The sequence below is a fragment of the Nilaparvata lugens genome, chromosome 7 (genome assembly GCF_014356525.2).
Source record: "Nilaparvata lugens isolate BPH chromosome 7, ASM1435652v1, whole genome shotgun sequence".
NCBI lineage: Eukaryota > Metazoa > Arthropoda > Insecta > Hemiptera > Delphacidae > Nilaparvata > Nilaparvata lugens.
The window spans coordinates 56,366,847-56,386,327 of NC_052510.1; the positions used below are offsets into that span (position 1 = coordinate 56,366,847).

Below are 19,481 nucleotides of genomic sequence, written 5' to 3' on the forward strand. Positions count from 1 at the left end.
TTTCTTATTGAATGTTTATTTATGAAATGCTTTTGTGCTTCCAAATTAAATTTTCTAATGTAAATTTTATTAGTTGAATAAAATATATTATTATTTTAAGTTTTCTTCACTGAATATTTCATACTGACTTGGTATAAAATATTTCTTGAGTCAAGTACAAAATTTCTGAAGTTTTTTATTCATTATGATACACTCTGTGATTCATTTGAAGTATTATGTCAACCTTCAAAATTCAAAATCTTCAAATTCCTGGACCAAAAATCAAGTGAAGAAGCAGTGTGTGATTTCATAACATCAACCTTTGGACAACATTAACATTTTATCAAAATTTTTGGAGAAATAGTACTGGCTCAGCCTAGTTTTTCCTTCAATGTCATAATTATATAATTATTATTTAACGAAAATCCCAAATAAATGCTGCAAATCACCCCGAAGACCTCTGCTACTGCAGACATTGACAACAGGGTTAACAGCTAGATGGAAATTCGATGAGAACTACTATCCAAAAATTTGTTGCCAGCCCGGGAATCGAACCCGGTACCTCCCAATTGCTAGTCAGGAATGCTTACCCTTTTACAGGCAATACTACTAGCAATTGGGAGGTACCGGGTTCGATTCCCGGGCTGGCAACTAATTTTTGGATAGTAGTTCTCATCGAATTTCCATCTAGCTGTTAACCCTGTTGTCAATGTCTGCAGTAGCAGAGGTCTTCGGGGTGATTTGCAGCATTTATTTGGGATTTTCGTTAAATAATAATTATATATTAATTAGCATTTGAATAAATGCATTCTCTATTTAATTCCATCTGTATCATAATTATATTATGATTGTAGTATTTCGTACAATAAATGAATAAATTTTGTGAGAAGAACTATTTATTCTATCACATTCAATGATTGCTAGATTTCTCGATGCTTCTAAAGTAATTGAAATTCATCAAACTGCTTGTTAAATTTTTATTTTACAAGGTGATTCACGTTTTGTTGAAATCAATCCTTTCTTCACAATGTGAACTGTTTTTCTGTTCAACCTAGCTGCTCAAGAATTTTATGTTTTTTTCTTAAACTGTCGATAATATTTCTGTATTTATTAATTTGAGTTGAAAAAATTACTGTCTGAGGAGTTCATCTATTTATAGATTTGTTGACAGTCTAAGATGTATTTATTTATTGATATTTTCCCAAGTTGAAACAATTTTCTATCTGTGGACAATCTATCTGTTTATCTGTGGACAATCTATCTGTTTATCTGTTGACAATCTATCTGTTTATCTGTTGACAATCTATTTGTTTATCTGTGGACAATCTATCTGTTCATCTGTTGAAAATCTATCTGTTCATCTGTTGACAATCTGTGGTTTACCGTTGTTTTATTGGGGAGTTGATGTAGTCTATTATTTATTTATTTACTCATTTTATACATTGATAGATACAATATAATTCTCAACTATGAATGATTGGGGGAGGAACAACAGGCTTAAAGCCCAAAACTGTTCCTTTCCCAAATTTAGATAGAAATTGTCCAAAAATAGGTTATGTTTACACTTCATGATTTTTGTCCAATTTTGAGTCCAAAATATATATATATTACGATTTCTGTGCCCAGTCTCAATCTTGCCAACGTCGTAAGAAAAAGTAACACATTTTAAAGCCTAGTAATGCCAAATGATATCCAGCTATAGTCTGTGCAAACCATAGATTGCAGCATAGCTCTTTTGGAGTTCAGTGCTGTTAGATTTAGGAGAAGCTAGAACGCTTGTGAGCTGTGTGTGAGGAAGAGCGAAAAAGAGAGCGTAGGTATGCTGATAGAATCAGCATATAAACGGCAACTGTGTGCTTCTATTTTTCGCAAGAAATAATATTGGCCTACAAGAGGTTTTAGAAACTAAAGAAACGATAAAAAAATTATAGATGTAGAAATAAATTAATTATAAATGTAATTATAAATTATACAAAAGAGAGAAAAGAAAAGAGAAACAGTACTCCATATATCAACTGACAAAAATATGTGTGAAGTATGACCTTCGAATTTCAGAAAGATAAAAGTGATGGCTTTCAAAGGAAAATGGCCAGTCCGAACAAATATTGTGGTTGGAGATTCAATCTTGGAGCAAGTTTCAGCCTTCACTTATTTGGGTTGTACGTACTCTCACCTACGAAAAAGATGAAAATATTTTCAATAAGTTAAAAAAATTCCAATATATTTGTGGAACAATTCATAGAAAAAATTCTATGAATTTTTTATTTTTTTCATATAAAAACAATTCCAATATATTTGTGGAACAATTCATAGAACATTGAAAAATAAAGTAAGGAGAGTCACAACGCTGAAATTCTACAAGACCATGGCTTGACGTATGGAAGCGAATCATGGGTACTAGGTAGAAAAGAATTCAGCAGAATCCAAGCGGCTCAGATGCGCTTTCTAAGAAGTGTAAAGGGATGCACAAGATTTGATCTACTCCGAAATGAGGACATTCGATAGGAGCTTAAGCTTGAGCCACTGAATGAAGAAATTGAAAAATATCGAAATAGATGGAAAGCGCACATCGACAGAATGCCAACCGGAAGAATTCCTGTGAAAGCAATCAACTATAAATCAGCAGGTAAGAGAGACGTTGGAAGACCAAGGAAAAGGTGGTCTTAAAACTAGACATGATTTTAAAGTTAAATTTTATTTATATTTTAGATAAATTTTAATTTCCAAGGCTATTTTAAAGACCGGAACAGTCAATCATGCTTATACCGTGGAAGTCAGAAGAAGAAGAAGAAGAAGAAGAAGAAGAAGAAGAAGAAGAAGAAAAGAAAGAAACTAAGGTTTGCTCGGACTATAGATTCCAATTTTCGAAAATGTCCGTATTCTAAAAACACATCAATCAAATATTCCCAAGTTGATAGACTGTAATGTTTTTACTTCATTTCTCAATTGAATGGCGCAGTGTATTAATCCAATTATTGGGCATGTATGACCCAATTAATCCCAGTGTTTTTCCTTGCTCCACTTGGATTATTTTTTCAAACTAAATCTGATATTTTTGTTCCAGAACTCAAGAAACTCAACTCATTCAGAGCTTGAATTCAGTGTTTGGAAATCGACCGAATATTATCGTCAATATTGATTCGATAAAACCACTAGCAGAAACAAAATCTCTTGTTCTAATCTATGTTCAAGAGAAAGGACAAAATGGTGAGTTGATACTTGAATACTGATTCTTGATGCTAGATCGTTAAACTGGCGGTTATGGCTGAATTAAACCATCCATTGATGGCTAAAACAATGTCGATACTCAATGAGGCTTGTTTTGGCATAAATCTGTAAGCCTCAACATGTTGTAAATTCATTGATGCAATAAACTATAATTATAATTAATAAATTATTATAATAAATAAATACTGATACTTAAATGCTTGAGGCTGGATCGTTAAACTGGCGGTCGTGGCTGAATTAAACAGTCCATTGATGAACTGTAATAATTCATAATTTATTGATAAGTAAATGAATAAAATATACAGCTTGTGAGGTGGGACCATTCCGTAGGAGACTATTTCCCCCAAAAACCTTAATAATATTATTGTTATCTGAATCATTGATATTTTGAAACTGTAGTTTTCTAGTTTTAAAAAACATATCAATTATAGAATTATTATTTTCTTACTATAATCTATCTGTAAGGGTATAAGCATAGAGAATCAATAGCATAAGTGGATATCCCATGGTATAGGGCGTTTATGTCGCAACTTTTACTGTTATCTCAAGCCGATTACTGTCGATTATTGTCGATTTTTACTGTTTCGACCGGGTAAGAGTGTATGAACGGCATAATATGAGAGACTACCAGCGTCATAAAGCTTCACGGGGAAGAACTACGTGGACTAAAGGCTAGAGATAACAGTAAATGTTGCGACATAAACGCCCTATACCACGGGATATCTACTTACGCTATTGTTTCTCTATGGTATAAGTTCATCAGTGTTCTTACAATTTTCTTCTTCATTTATCTATTTTAATTTCACCTTTCTTCTCTCTCTGTTATTCGATAACATAGGACAGTCAAGGATTAGGTGTTGTGTAATAAACTAATAAAACTTCTGTCTTCATACCTTGTAGGCTCTTTCATACACATGAATTCAAATATTAATTTTACAAATAATACCGTACCATTCATTTATTTATACATTGATATATACAATATCATTCTCATTTAATAAATTAACATTTCCTAAATTTTTATGTAGGTATGTATCTTAGTTTAAGTGCAGTAGCATATACTTATATTTATTTTTTGTAAAGCTTTATTGTTTTTGGCAGATAAATTCATTCATTCATTCATATTATGAATGATTGGGAAAAAACAACAGGCTTAAAGCCCAAAACTGTTCCTTTCACAAATTTAGATAGAAATTGTCCAAAAATAGGTTATGCTTACACTTCATGATTTCTATTCAGTTTTGAATATCAACCAACCATTGGTTGTGATATTGTAATTGACCGAGCGAAGTGAGGTCTAAGATTCAAGTCGACGGTTTGGCATTTCTCTTAATGTTTAAATGTTTATATGTGTTTATGTTGCGCATTTACGGCGAAACGCGGTAATAGATTTTCATGAAATTTGACAGGTATGTTCCTTTCTAAATTGCGCTTCGACGTATATACAAGGTTTTTGGAAATTTCGCATTTCAAGGATAATATAAAAGGAAAAAGGAGCCTCCTTCATACGCCAATATTACCGTAGAAATTAGACTATAGAATTATTCATCATAAATCAGCTGTCTAGTGGACTATAATACTCAAAAACATCGAACATCTTGAAAATGTATCTTTCCATTAACGTTAGTAGACAGTTGACTATAATACTACCCGTTCAAAAACATCGAACATCTTGAAAATTGTATCTTTCCATCAACGTTGTAGACAGTTGCAGCCAGACCTGATAACAGCGCTCACACTCACATTCCGGGATGACACGTCACGGTACGATATAGTCTATAGGATAGAAAGCTCTATGTTTATTTAGGAGTTTTTCTAGACATTTTTAATTGATAAATTATTTATTATTTTTTTAGAACACATAACAACAGGTCAATGTAACTCACTGAGCGCGAGGTCTACTGTTCACAGAACTACTAGTATTTTGTGATGTGTTTATAGTGATCATTTTATATTTACATTTATATTATTTCATTGTATCAATTATGTATGCTACTTAAATTTTATTTTTATATATTTTTAGGTGCGTTGAAGAGAGTATCACACAATGAAATAGTCAACTTCCTTTTGCAACCAATGCAGAAACAGCAGATGATCAATATGGGAGCCGATCATATTTATCCATTTGTGGCTATAGATGCCGATCAACTCAAAGAGTATTTGGATACTGCTCCTGCCGGTGAGTGATATCAATTAAACGAATTATCACTTCGAAACTATTTCTTTTTAATACTGTAGGGATACCAATTCAAATCAAATAATCTTAATTTACAAATAAGTAAATACAGCAGCAGAGACAAAATATACATAGTGAATATTCCCTACAAAGACGACAAGAAGTCTGGACACAATTTCATAGTGAAATTTTTAATACACATAAAATAATAATAATATCGAGTGACCTGGCTAGCTCAGGTCTGGTGTCAGAGTTTTCAGGTCGCAACTGATCAATACACATTATAATATAGTGTAACTAGCCGTCAGGCTCGCTTCGCTCGCCATATCCGCCATATCTGGACCCCCGACTGGATCGTCCAAGGATGAGATCAGCAGGCTCGCTTTGCTCTCCTGCATTTTTCATTTGAGCATTTTTATCATATGTTAGGACGATCCAGTCGGGGATCCAGACTAAACGTCTGGCTAAACGGATATGGCGAGCGAAGCGAAACGGACGGCTAGTAATATAATATTTCCAGGGATAGCTCTGATTGAAGTAGCAGTGCCCAATCAATTTTTCCGCCATAAATGCATTTCAATCTTCAACTTGGTGCCAACCTAACAAAGTCAACTCAACTTAATGCCAACCTGACAAAATTATTAATTTAGTTACCAGTTAACAACTGTTTCGAAGAGGTACTCTCTCTAGATTATAGTTCTATATTAAGATATGGTATGGACATTTTTCAATTATAATTAAGAGAATAAGAAGAATATACATGCTAAAAGACGAACTTTAAACCCTTAAAAACCACCCTTAGAGTAAAAATATTGCCAAATAATTTCTTAGTGCGCCTCTAAGGGCCAACTGAACATACCTACCAAATTTGAACGTTTTTGGTCCGGTAGATTTTTAGTTCTGCGAGTGAGTGAGTCAGTCAGTCAGTCAGTCAGTCAGTCAGTGAGTGCCATTTCGCTTTTATATATATATATATATATATTATATATATATATTATATATATATATAAAGAGATTCTATAGCTCTATAATTTCCACTGACTTCTCTCAGTATGGTATGGGCTAACTATGTAGGCTTTAGTTTTTTGACAATTTTTTGCTTTAGGTATCGACTCGAGGCTTTGGAAGTCGGCCCAGCTGGACAACCCCGACCCCGACAAGCTGATCCCAGTGCCGATAATCGGCTTCAACGAGCTGCGGTGGCGGGCCCGCTGTCAGGAACAGGAGACCAAGGTGCACCAGGCCGTACTCGATCGCATCTCCGAGGATATCGCCGAGCTGCAGAGGCGGCAGTCGGAAACGGTCGCCAAGATCACCGAGTACCGACAACGGTTCTTGCAGCTCGAACACAGAGTGCTCAAGGTGCGTTCCACAGTTTTTGTGATTTGTTCTACTATCTATTCACAGATCCAGATGGAACATAGAGTGCCCAAGTTGCATTCCTCAATTTTTACTTTCCTTGCCCTATTACCATAGGTAAGCAAAGTATTGCTTTCCGAAAAAATTAAGGTACCCCAATTTCTAAATTTCTATATGTTTCAAGGTCCCCTGAGTCCAAAAAACTGGTATTTGGGTATTGGTCTGTATGTGTGTGTGTGTGTTGTGTGTGTGTGTGTGTGTGTGTGTGTGTGTGTGTGTGTGTGTGTGTGTGTGTGTATGAGTGTATGAGTGTATGTGCGTCTGTGTACACGATATCTCATCTCCCAATTAACGGAATGACTTGAAATTTGGAACTTAAGGTCCTTTCACTATAAGGATCCGACACGAACAATTTCGATCAAATGCAATTCAAGATGGCGGTTAAAATGGCGAAAATGTTGTCAAAAACAGGGTTCTTCGTGATTTTCTCGGAAACGGCTCCAACGATTTTGATCAAATTCATACATAAAATAGTCATCGATAAGCTCTATCAACTGCCACAAGTCCCATATCTGTAAAAATTTCAGGAGCTCCGCCCCATCAATGCAAATAGATTCCCAATTATCAGGCTTCAGATACAATTGAAACAAAAAAAAAATCAAGTGGAGTAGATTGAGCATGAAAATCTCTACAATTGTGGAGATTAATGTTCAGTAACATTTTCACCTAAAATTAAAAATAAGCTTTAAATTCGAGAAAATGTGATTATTCATTTGCAAATTATTGTTGATTCTATTAAATCATTCACTATGAAGAGAGCAAACCTCATGTGTGTCTCCAGCGTTATTGCCCTGTCACCAGCTGGCTCAAATATTTGAATAGTAGACTTGAGATGCGCGGGAACACTAGCGTCAGTGATCAATTTTCATAACGGCAAGGAAAGTTGTGTGAGTGCGCCACACCAGATTTTTTATACAAGTGTTCAAAAAGAATGTTAAAAAATATAGGTCATCACCAACATGCGTTAAATTATGTTTTTTCTGTGTGTGTGTGTGTGTGTTGTGTGTGTGTATGTATGAGTGTATGTGCGTCTGTGTACACGATATCTCCTCCCAATCAACGGAATGACTTGAAATTTGGAGCACAAGGTCCTTACAATATAAGGATCCGACACGAACAATTTCGATCAAATGCGATTCAAGATGGTGGCTAAAATGGCGAAAATGTTGTCAAAAACAGGGTTTTTCGCGATTTTCTCGAAAACGGCTCCAACGATTTCGATTAAAATTTTTGTTACAATTAAAATCCTGAAGAGATAGCTACGTGTGTCTCCAGCGTTATTGCCCTGTCACCAGCTGGCTCAAATCTTTGAATAGTAGACTTGAGATGTGCGGGAACACTATACCTGGAATAGTCATCGATAAGCTCTATCAACTGCCACAAGTCCCATATCTGTAAAAATTTCAGGAGCTCCGCCCCATCTATGCAAAGTTTGATTTTAGATTCTCAATTATCAGGCTTCAGATACAATTTAAACAAAAAATTTCGAGTGGAAAAGATTGAGCATGAAAATCTCTACAATTAATCTTCAGTAACATTTTCACCTAAAATTAAAAATAAGCTCGAAATTCGAGAAAATGTGATTATCCAATTGCAAACTGTTGGCAACTGTTGATTCTATTAAATCATTCACTATGAAGAGATAGCAGACTTCGTGTGTCTCCAGCGTTATTGCCCTGTCACCAACTGGCTCAAATCTTTGAATAGTATATAAGCCTGTGGTACTTTTCTATAAGTTGTGTAATTCTGATGATTAAATAAAATAAATAAATAAAAATAGTAGACTTGAGATGCGCGGGAACACTAGCTTCTGGTGATCAATTTTCATAACGGCAAGGAAAGTTATGTGAGTGCGCCACACCAGATTTTTGTGATTTGTTTCTACTATCTATTCACAGATCCAGATGGAACATAGAGTGCCCAAGATGCATTCCTCAATTTTTGTGATTTATTCTACTTTTTATTTAAAAATCCAGATGGAACATAGAGTGTTCAAGTTGCGTTCCACTGTTGTTTTTATTTACATATTCAGATGAAACATAGAATGTCCAAGGTGTGTTGGACAGTTGTATTTTATTAACAAATCCATATGGGTGTCATTCATATGTGCGTATCTCAAATGTGCAAGTATTTCAACTTTTCGTTATTTGTTTTGATTATCTAAAATTAACAAACAATTTCAAATAATAATAGCATATTGCCATTTAAAGCGTATTATAATAATTTCAAATAATAATAATAATAATAGCATATTGTCATTTAAATCTGTGTACAGACTTGTTGAAGGAATCTGTGTTCAAACAAATTTAAGAAAATTGTATACAGTTATCTCAAAAATAATGCCTTTTACTCACTCGAGGAATACCTGAATACCTGAATTGAATGTAGTGTAGATATGCTTTATCTGTTCAATTTGTGTCAATTTTCTGTTCAATTTTGTGCAGCCTACTTTTTAAAAGTATGTATTATGACTTGCCTAATGCTATAATTGTAGCCTGATGGTTACTAAAACGAATCTTGAATCTTGAGCGTCACGAACCCGTGTATTTCACTTTTTATCAGCTGTTGCAACTCTTATTATATTTGTACCTTACTGTTTCTTTACAGATATAATCAGCTGATGCGCGTTCATTTCACTTTTTATCAACTGATGCTATGCTTATTATATCTGTACCTTATCGTTTCTCTACAAATAATACAGATATAATCAGCTGATAAAAATTGAAATGCGCGTGTTCATGGCGCTCAGCTTAAAAGCCAAAACCTCAACCTCACTAACCTTTCCTTTATCTGTAAAACCTAATTGAACAGAACATTTTAGCTCTGTTATACACATAACAGTTATACACATTTTAGTTCTGTATTTGTTGTGTTATACACATTGTATGCGTATATATGCAAATGCACGCTTGGAGATCATGCACCACCAGCGTGCAGATGAAAAGCAAAATCTGGAATGAGCAATAGGAACACTCACACTGAACGCGTGCACTTGCTGGTTGCGTTCAGTGTGAGCAGCTACATGCAAGTCACAACGTGTTTCAATGGCATTTTCCATATTTTGTTTTTTGGCTCATGCATAATCTGTTTATTGTTTATTGTTTTTGAAGGAACGGATTCAAGTATCCAAAGGTTCAAAGAACCCCACACGTCAACCGAAGCTTATTGTGTTCCCAAGTAGTATGTTAGTTAGGCAAACCAATACCTATGTCCTTTACAAGAACCAGGGGTTTCTCCCTATACTAACATTCCATTCATCACCTGGTTGCAATCCTTGTCGCAATCCAGTGTGATATGCTTGGCAGTCTCTTCAGACTGATTAGTCCTCGAGACCTACGTGAGTTCCACTTTGTAGGTCCTTCCGCTGAGTGATGGGACGCCAAACTGCCTCTAGAGCGCCGGCGCCCGGCTACCCTCGACTCAGCCTCTTGACCCACATTTTTGCCTGGAGTTTCACCCATCTCTGGTCTCTTGAGTTTTTCTTTTTGCCCCTCCGAAACTCTGAAGGGTCAAAAGCCTCACCTCTTCCCCAAGAAGTTTTGCCTGAATGGCCGTCCTTCTTTGAGCAGTGGTGAGTTTTGACCTCTCCACCCACAAACATACGTGAGTTCCACTCCTGGCTTTTTGGTAGGTCCTTCCGCTGAGAGAGGGGACGCCAAACTGCCTCTAGGGCGCCCGGCCACCCTTGACTCAGCCTCTTGACCCACATTTGTGCCTGGAGTTTCACCCATCTCTGGTCTCTTGGATTTATCTTTTTGCCCCTCCGAAACTGCCCTGATGGGGCAGATCCCGTGGATTTGAAGGCGAGGCAGCTTCTGGAGTTGCCTTGATGTCCATTTTAGTCGCCTCCTACGACAAGCATGGATGCTGTGGGTGAATTTTGGCTTTCAACACATTCTTGAGTACGATGATCGACTCAATGCTCCCCCAACCCACAGGGTGCATGCGCAATCTGACTTACACTCTGCACATATACGCATTCAATGTGATCACACCCTTATGTTCTACTTTTTATTTAAAAATCGAGATGGAACATAGATTTCCCAAGATGCATTTGAAGGTTGTGTTTTGTTCTACTTTTCGATTTATAATCGCATCCTAGAATATTTGGTGACATACAGAAGTAATCTGTGGTATAAGATCCTAAACATTCATAAATTTAGCCCGTTCAAGACATTTAGCATGGTCAAATTAGGTACGGTTTACAATGAGTGCACTGGAAAACGTTTCCATGGGTACTGGAATACATTATTTCTATGGCAATAGATAGTTACTCACCATAAATCATTCCTGTGCCTACTTGTAAAACCTACCCAGCTTCATCTTGTTCAAATGTCTTGACCGAGCTTGAAGGAACCGGGCATTATATTAATGAAAATAGTGGGACTAATTTTACTTTTTGTTTGTATAATTGAATCCAGTACTTTCGTTTTTTCCCTATTCTAAAGAGTTGAACTTTTTGTTTTTTAGGTTCTTGTGAAACAGGAAATCACCAGGAATGTTGGCGTTGCTTTGAGACCAGAAGAAGATGTCTTGAGAAATCAACTGGATGCGCTGAAAACACAAATCAATATGCCAACCCATTTCAAGGTATGAACTCACATGTTATCATCTTTCAATACTTATCTCTATTTTAATTGAAAATTACTATGAGTCTTGTAATCAGTGATGATTTAGTGAAGTATTCTTATTCAATTTGGTTTTCAACTTTTCTAAATTCTGAATTCCCAGTTTATTGACCGAACGAAGTGAGGTCTAAAGGTGCGTACAGATATACGCGCCGCGAACATGAGCAATTCACTTTTAATCAGCTGACTATATCTGTATTTTTACAGAACGGTAAGATAAAGATATAAAAAGCTTGGCATCAGCTGATTAAAAGTGAATTGCTCATGTTCGCGGCTCGTATATCTGTACGCACCTTAAGATTCAAGTCGACGTTTTGGCATTTCTCTTAATGTTTAAATGTTTAAAATAATGTTTAAATGTTTAAAATAATGTTTATATGTTTATATGTTGCGCATTTACGGCGAAACGCGGTAATAGATTTTCATGAAATTTGACAGGTATGTTCCTTTTTCAATTGCGCGTCGACGTCTATACAAGGTTTTTGGAAATTTTGCATTTCAAGGATAATATAAAAGGAAAAAGGAGCCTCCTTCATACGCCAATATTAGAGTAAAAATCAGACTATAGAATTATTCATCATAAATCAGCTAACAAGTGATTACACAGATGTGTGGAGAAGCCAGTCTATTGCTGTATTTCCATAAGGTCTATAATTTCAATCAGGTACTTGTAAATGAAAATACTGTGTGAGGTCTACTGTTCACAGAACTACTAGTAGGCCCTAATAATATTTTGGGCTCAAAATTGGACTAAAATCATGAAGTATAAACATAACCTATTTGAAAATGTGATTATTCAATTGCAAACTGTTGGCAACTGTTGATTCTATTAAATCATTCACTATGAAGAGATAGCAGACCTCGTGTGTCTCCAGCGTTATTGTCCTGTCACCAGCTGGCTTGGATCTTTGAATAGTAGACTTGTCATGCGCGTGAACACTAGCGTCAGGTGATCAATTTTCATAACGGCAAGGAAAGTTGTGTGAGTGCGCCACACCAGATTTTTTATACAAGTGTTCAAAAAGAATGTTAAAAAATATAGGTCATCACCAACATGCGTTAAATTATGTTTTTTTCTGTAATTCTGATTTCTACCTGATATTCAAAGTATCTCAGTAAGAATATCTGATATGAATATGACAATACCAATTACGTTTAATTATGTTTTTGTCAACTGTTTTTTATACAAGTGTTCAAAAAGAATGTTGTGTTGAAAATATAGGTCATCGATACCAATTATGTTTCAATTATGTTTTCTCAGTAATTCTTATTTCTACCTGAAATTCAAATTATCTCAGTAAAAATATCTGATATGAATATGACAATACCAATATAACAATTTCTATCTAAATTTGGGAAAGGAACAGTTTTGGGCTTTAAGCCTGTTGTTCCTCACCCAATCATTCATAGTTGAGAATTATATGTATGTATCAATGCATCAATTTAATCTCGGCAGGCTTTGAGAAAATAAATTCCGTAGTCTAAACTCTCTTTAGAACTTTCTATTTGATATTGTCGTGATGAAAATCTCTATGGAGTTTTTTGTTACTTTATCTTTAAATATAATTTTCAAATTTCTGGTATAGCCTATCTTAGTAACTTATCTAAAATTACTTGCAGAAAGTAACTAGTCACGTAATGCTTTGTATTTATCCAAGGATGCTTTGTATTTATCCAAGGATCAATGTAGAAGATTGGCTTTCAATTTTATTTTTGCCTTTAGTGAGGTCCACGTTATAATGACAGTGAAGAAAAATAGGAGAAAAACATTGCCATGTCTCTCCATTTTGCACACTGAGTGTACACAGCTGTTACTCAATTCATCCCATTAAATTTGATCTAATAATAATTATCATTTCCTTAATCAAATAATCAATTCAATGTCAAATTAATCAAGAAAAATTTTTTTTCCATAATTTGATTCGAAAATTTGCTTTCATAACTGAGATTAGATTTTTATTTTTATACAAACCTGAAATGGCGGCTAATTTAAAAAGCTGTGATACAACAATCTGAATTTCAAAACAACAGAAATTGAGTTATTTGGTTGGTATTCTATTCCAATTTCTTTTAAAAATAATAGAAAAATAAAAATCCTATTTAAAATAAGTAATTTTAATGGAAATAGTTCAGAAATAATAACTTTTCAATACTATTTATACCGGTACGAGTAGGTCTAGCCTATACGTGTAGGCTAACTGAAGCATGGATGAAGTCTCTAGGATGGTTAGTTATCGACTTTAATAATGTCATTTCAGGTATTTTAATTTGTGTTTCTCATACTGTAATGTCTAAAAATTATTTCATTGTTTCAAAAATACATTTTAAATCAATTATACGACTTGTGTACTCAAGTATTTAGATAGAATGAAGAAAAAAATGGCGACTGATAATGAATTGTTTACTTTTGTACAGTCACTGTCGAAAGTAAAAATAAAATATTCTGGCAAACTGACAACATTGCAAAGCTAGAGAGAGATAGCGCTATCTGTTTTGTTGTATGATAGAAAAGGACAGCAACATTATTGTCAATGGTACACTGCCATTATAACATGGACCTCACTATACTTTAATTAATTGAACTGAAAAATGAAATGCTAATGAATTATGTCAACTACCTATTTTCTCAATATTGGTAATATTTACAACCAATTTCATCATAACGGTGTATAAAACTATGAATCGTTTATACATGATCTGGATTCAGCGACAATTTTCTATCTATTACATTTACTCTTTTAAATATATTTCAGTATGGTTTTCTCATTCAGATTACATATTCCACAGGATAGTTCAGTTGCTAGTTTGTCAGTTTCATGAATAAATCTCAATTTTCAATGAATACATTTCATTTTCCTTTTTATTCGTTACGATCAGGAGTTACCCGTTCCTCAAGGGTCTGTCAAAAGCACAAATATCGAATTTAGTTTTATAGTTCCATGCTGATATTAAAAGTATTACGATCTGTAATAATTGAAAATAGAAAAACTATTTGATTGGGTTTTTATCTTACGTAAACTTCGTATTACAAATCTAAGTTAATTAGTTCAGACGTGATGATGCGTCAAACATGAATTATTAAGCCAATTCCTTCCTTTATTGAAGTTTTTCAGTTATCGGATTGATAGTTTGATACCTTGTGATACGGACTTCCCAAATGTAACATATATTGAACTATTATATAATTATATTCTACATATATATTGTATTGTATATATTTAACATTTATTAACATATTTTGAACTATTTTCGATGACTCTACAGTCTTATTAGATGGTAAATTAGACTGTAATGTCATCGAAAATAGTTCAAAACTGATTATTACTTGCAGTTGTCATGGATGGTAAAATATATGAATATATTTATAGTATAGATTTATCAACTCGATTATGGGTTATATTCTACGGTTCTATTTCCTTATTTGGAATATTATAGGTGATTCCCAAATACTTTCTATTGTTAGCTTCAATTTCACTCCAGTGCTTATACCGGGTGATTCTAAAAGAACTTACAACTTTGAAAATTCATATAAATCTTATTAAACAAGGTACAGAGCTAGTTTTGGTGATGTTTTAAAGGAAAACACTTCAAGCTTTTTTGCCTTTAGCTAAAGATGTTCTATGTGACTTCCGTTGGTTATCCTGCAGACATCCCATCGATAGTCGATTTCTTCCCAGACTCGCACTAGCATTTCAGGTGTAACTTGCTCAACAGCAGCGCAATTCCTTGCTCTACGTTCAGGTAGAGTGGCTGGCAAAGGAGGTACGTACACACCATATCTTTTATGAAACCCCACAAGAAAAAATCCAGCGGTGTTAGGTCTGGGGAACGAGGAGGCCATGCGATTGGCGCATTACGGCCAAACCACTGATTTGGAAAGCGTTTATTAAGAAAATCCCGGACGTCAGTTAGATGGTGTGATGGTGCGCCATCTTGCATAAAGAAAACGTATCGTTCTCGGTCATCCTCATCGATCTGTGGTATCAAAAATTGTTGCAACATATCAAGGTACACACTATGCCGTTTTTCAAACCAAGACACACAGCTAGCACGCTCGGGTCTAGTGAAGACAGCCATCTTTGACGTAATTGCCGCTAGCGCTTGTGCGGCGCGTCCAGGCACTAGCGGACTCTAGCGACCCCACTCAGTATTTCGGCCTGCTTCACATAGCCACATTAATTGATCTAGTACTTCATTTATGAAAAATATATCTTCTTATAAATTGCAATGAGTTTGTAACAATTGAATCGTCATTACAGGACGACTCGCTTCGCTCGCCCCAATTTCAAACCAGAGCTCTCACCAATTGAATTCTTTTGGTGGGAGATAAGTTAGTACAAAATTATAAAGAAAAACTGATGGGATGAATTAATTAATGAATCAGTCGATGAATGTTCAATATATAATAATAATAGAATGGGAATTAGCAAAATACAGGATGATAGTAAAAATTGTAGGAATTATTTCAGAAGCTTCTAGATGCCATTTAGTCTATTCTACTTGGATCAAAAGTTTGTATGTGTCTATATTCATAAAATATTTTTATAAATTGTTTCTTAGATCGTATAAACTATTATTATATGTAATTTAGTGGAAATTCAAATGTAAAAAGTTTCTTATAATGTCATAAAATGTATCCTTTAGTAAATTTCACTGGAAACCCCTGCGAGATGTTGCCATTGTGGCTCCAAGTACCATCTGGTTGCCCTATCCTTTCCAATATATAATTCACGGTCATCAATGACAGCTTGTTCCGGCACTATCACTTCCTGATCTACATCGTAGTTTTCTTCAATAATCATGTTAGTGTCATTTTCGTTGTTATTGTCATTCACGTTGAAATTGTCTATTTCTTCATTCCTGGGAAGATTTACTTCGATGAAGTCCTCTTCTGCTTCGTCAGGATCTTCAAGTCCCAAGATCTCTTCATCACTACTTGTTTCATCTAACCAAATACGTAACTGTTCCTGATCACGTTCTGAACCTATTCGTAACTGTTCACGACCACGTCCCGCCATTTTACTGATGAAAACCGTAGAATCACTATAACTGCACTTTGAAAAAACACTAACGTCAGTAGTCGCGTGGGGTCTATGCCGACCCCACTAGCGCAGTTATCTGTCTGAATTGTTATAACACGACTGACAGCTTCAACAGGAAGTTGGCGCGACACTGGTGTACTTAGAACATTATGACTGTAAGCTACTGAGCAGCTCAAGGTCATACAGTAATGTCAACTTGAATACACACAAAAAAAAATGTATGGGGTCGCCTGAGACCCCACGCGACTACTGGAGTGTTAAAACAACACCAAAACCAGCTCTGTACCTTGTTTAATAAGATTTATATGAATTTTCAAAGTTGTAAAGTACTTTTTGAATCACCCGGTATATTCGGTTTTGGAAAAATAGTATTTGATGGACCTGTAACTGTTTCAGGGCCGACTAAGCGAACTTCTCTCCCAAATGCGGTTGCAACGACAAGAGGCCACTCAACGCGAAACATCAGGAGGCTACTCTATGGACCCGACCATGAAGGACGACATTAGGCAATACCTGATGATGGAACAAAACGGAATGGCGCATCTCATCGAAGTCATACAAAACGATCTACAAGATCTCAAGTTGATGAAAGAAGGAACTAAAAAACTTTTATCCTCATAAAAACCTTATCATCCTTCCCTGTTATTCTGTGATCAATTCAAATTCATTCATTTTCCATAAAAGTGATTACATACAGAATTTTTATTATCAATTTAATAGTTTAGTTTCTAATGTGTTCCCATAATTCATAACTTTCAAATTTATAGTAAATCAAATTTTCTCAAAATAAATAGTATTGATGTTTTAGACTGCATCAAAATGATGATCCATGTTTGTTTCAAAGCCAACTAAGGATCTCCTCGATTCTGAATAATACCGTATTCTTATTCATGTATAGATTCTTACGGAAAAGCCTCAGAATTATGATCCTTTGACTCCGGAATTATTTTAATAAACCAACTGAAATTCTTTCCAATTTTGTATAATGATAACGTATTCTTATGGATTTTATTGATGTGTAGGTTCTTACGGACAACTTAATTTCGCTGTATAAACGTTTTATGGTTATAATGATAGTAATCATTTTCATTTACTTCTCATGTAATTTCTAAGATTTTTCTAATAAACGTCTTTTTTATAACTTTTGAACAATATTATTTGATCAATGCAACCTTTCCTATAGTGAGGTCCACGTTATAATGGCAGTGGAGAAAGATAGGAGAAAAACGTTGCCGATCCTCTGTCTTGTCAATGCTTTCTATAGACAGTAGCTGATACAGGTTTATTGATGTAATATTAACTGTTCATTCTCGTTTTAAATTATCAATTATATTTTATTAAGCAAGAAATTATATTTTTCAATAATTTCTTGATTGTTTTTTTAAATTTAGATGAAGTATTTTGTTAATTAATTATTAATTCTACATTGTTAAAGGAAGATCTGGCAACAGAGCAAAGCGAGAAAGAGATAGCGCCATCCGCTTTGTTGAATGATAGACAAGGATAGCAATACCATTGCTAATCAAACACTGCCATTACAACGTGGACCTTACAATCACTTGGGGTAACTTTGTACCACCTCGGTGAAAACGAGAAAATCACTTATATTAAATACTTCATGAAAGTCCTCCATTCATCTACTTATTTATGGCACTCCTCATACCTTCTAACAGCTTCCTGATCTATGCTCAGCATCTTGAATCTTCCCATTTGTCATCTGCAGACAAATTTACATCTAGCTGAACATGCTCTTCCAAACAGTCATCAATTTCAAATGGCAAGCAGGTGTTATTATTTGTAATATTCACTTTATTTTTGGTTTTTTATTAATAACCATTTATTACACTCATGCATCAATTATTAAACTATCTCTTTTCGTTTTCAAGCAATTAAAATAATTAAATATATTTAGCCTATATATAAATATAAAATCCATGCCTTGGTACAAAGTAACCCCAAATGCAAGTATAACTTTGTACCACTACTTTGAGTGAAATTAATAAAAGTAATATTGTTCTATTGTGATTAAAAGTGGCTTTAATGAGTAGATATCATATTTTGCTTCCAGAAACATTACAATAAAAGTAATTAATGATGAATTGGTCCTTATTCTGTTGTAAAAATTCGGAAAAGTGGTACAAAGTTACCCCAATTGACTGTACAATAGTCACTGCTTGATAAAACTTTATTAGGGCCAAGTCATATGAAGCGTTTTAAGGCGTTTTTGCCGCCTTATCCCCCATTTATTTCGCCCCATCATTGACTGATTATCAGCTGATTGGGTTGGCGTTCGGGAATCAGCAAAAACGTCTGAAAAACGCTTAATGTGACTTGGCCCTTAGTCATCTCCAATATTTAATAACATCTGCTCAATATTATAACGGCAATACACAACTGCCCTAGCGTCGGTATCTACTGATTGGATAGGAAGACTAGATATTGTCAATATATGCTATCAATTATTTAATATGGATAAATATCACCTTCCTCTTCAGCAATATTACTCAGAAATTGTCTACTGGTCATTTCCAATATCGGGGACCAAGCTTCGCTCTGGAGTAAAAAAGCATGAAAAAATTATTACGAAAGAAGAAATTATAATAGCATTCATAAATAATGTTCTATCTAATCACAGTAAATTGAAATTAATTCCCAGAGGAATGCAAAAATTTCCCTCACAAAGGCCCAGTTTCACAAAAGCCGGTTGAGTTTTAATCCTGATTAACTTCACGTGAACCAAATCAGAGAAGACCATTTCAAAAAGATGGATCTACTGGAATTAATCAGGATTGAAAATAACCCGGCTTTTTTGCAACCGGCACTAAGTACCTGATTGAATGATTACAAAAGTTCAACAGCTGGGTCATAATTTTGACACAGTCCCACACACATGAACTCGCTCACTCACTTCCATCACCAACAGACGACGAAATAATCATTATCAGCTGTTTTTCCAAGGATGAATAATAATTATCCTTTTAATGTCCTCCAGCGAATTTTCCCAGAGAT

General features: G+C 34.7%; 1 protein-coding gene across 2 annotated transcripts in view; it reads left to right on the top strand.

Annotated features, from left to right (window-relative positions):
- Positions 1 to 17,616, top strand: part of LOC111047935 (probable nucleoporin Nup54) — a 32,143-nt gene extending 14,527 nt beyond the window's left edge. The window contains exons 7-11 of one of the 2 annotated variants that reach the window (XM_039433222.1): positions 3,044 to 3,186; positions 5,231 to 5,386; positions 6,489 to 6,745; positions 11,273 to 11,392; positions 16,869 to 17,616. In XM_039433222.1, coding sequence (XP_039289156.1) covers positions 3,044 to 3,186; positions 5,231 to 5,386; positions 6,489 to 6,745; positions 11,273 to 11,392; positions 16,869 to 17,093 — 901 coding nt within the window. In that variant the 3' untranslated portion in view covers positions 17,094 to 17,616. The remainder of the gene's footprint in view (positions 1 to 3,043; positions 3,187 to 5,230; positions 5,387 to 6,488; positions 6,746 to 11,272; positions 11,393 to 16,868) is intronic. The other variant, XM_039433223.1, reaches the window with a different exon arrangement.
- The last annotated feature ends 1,865 nt before the right edge of the window (positions 17,617 to 19,481 follow it).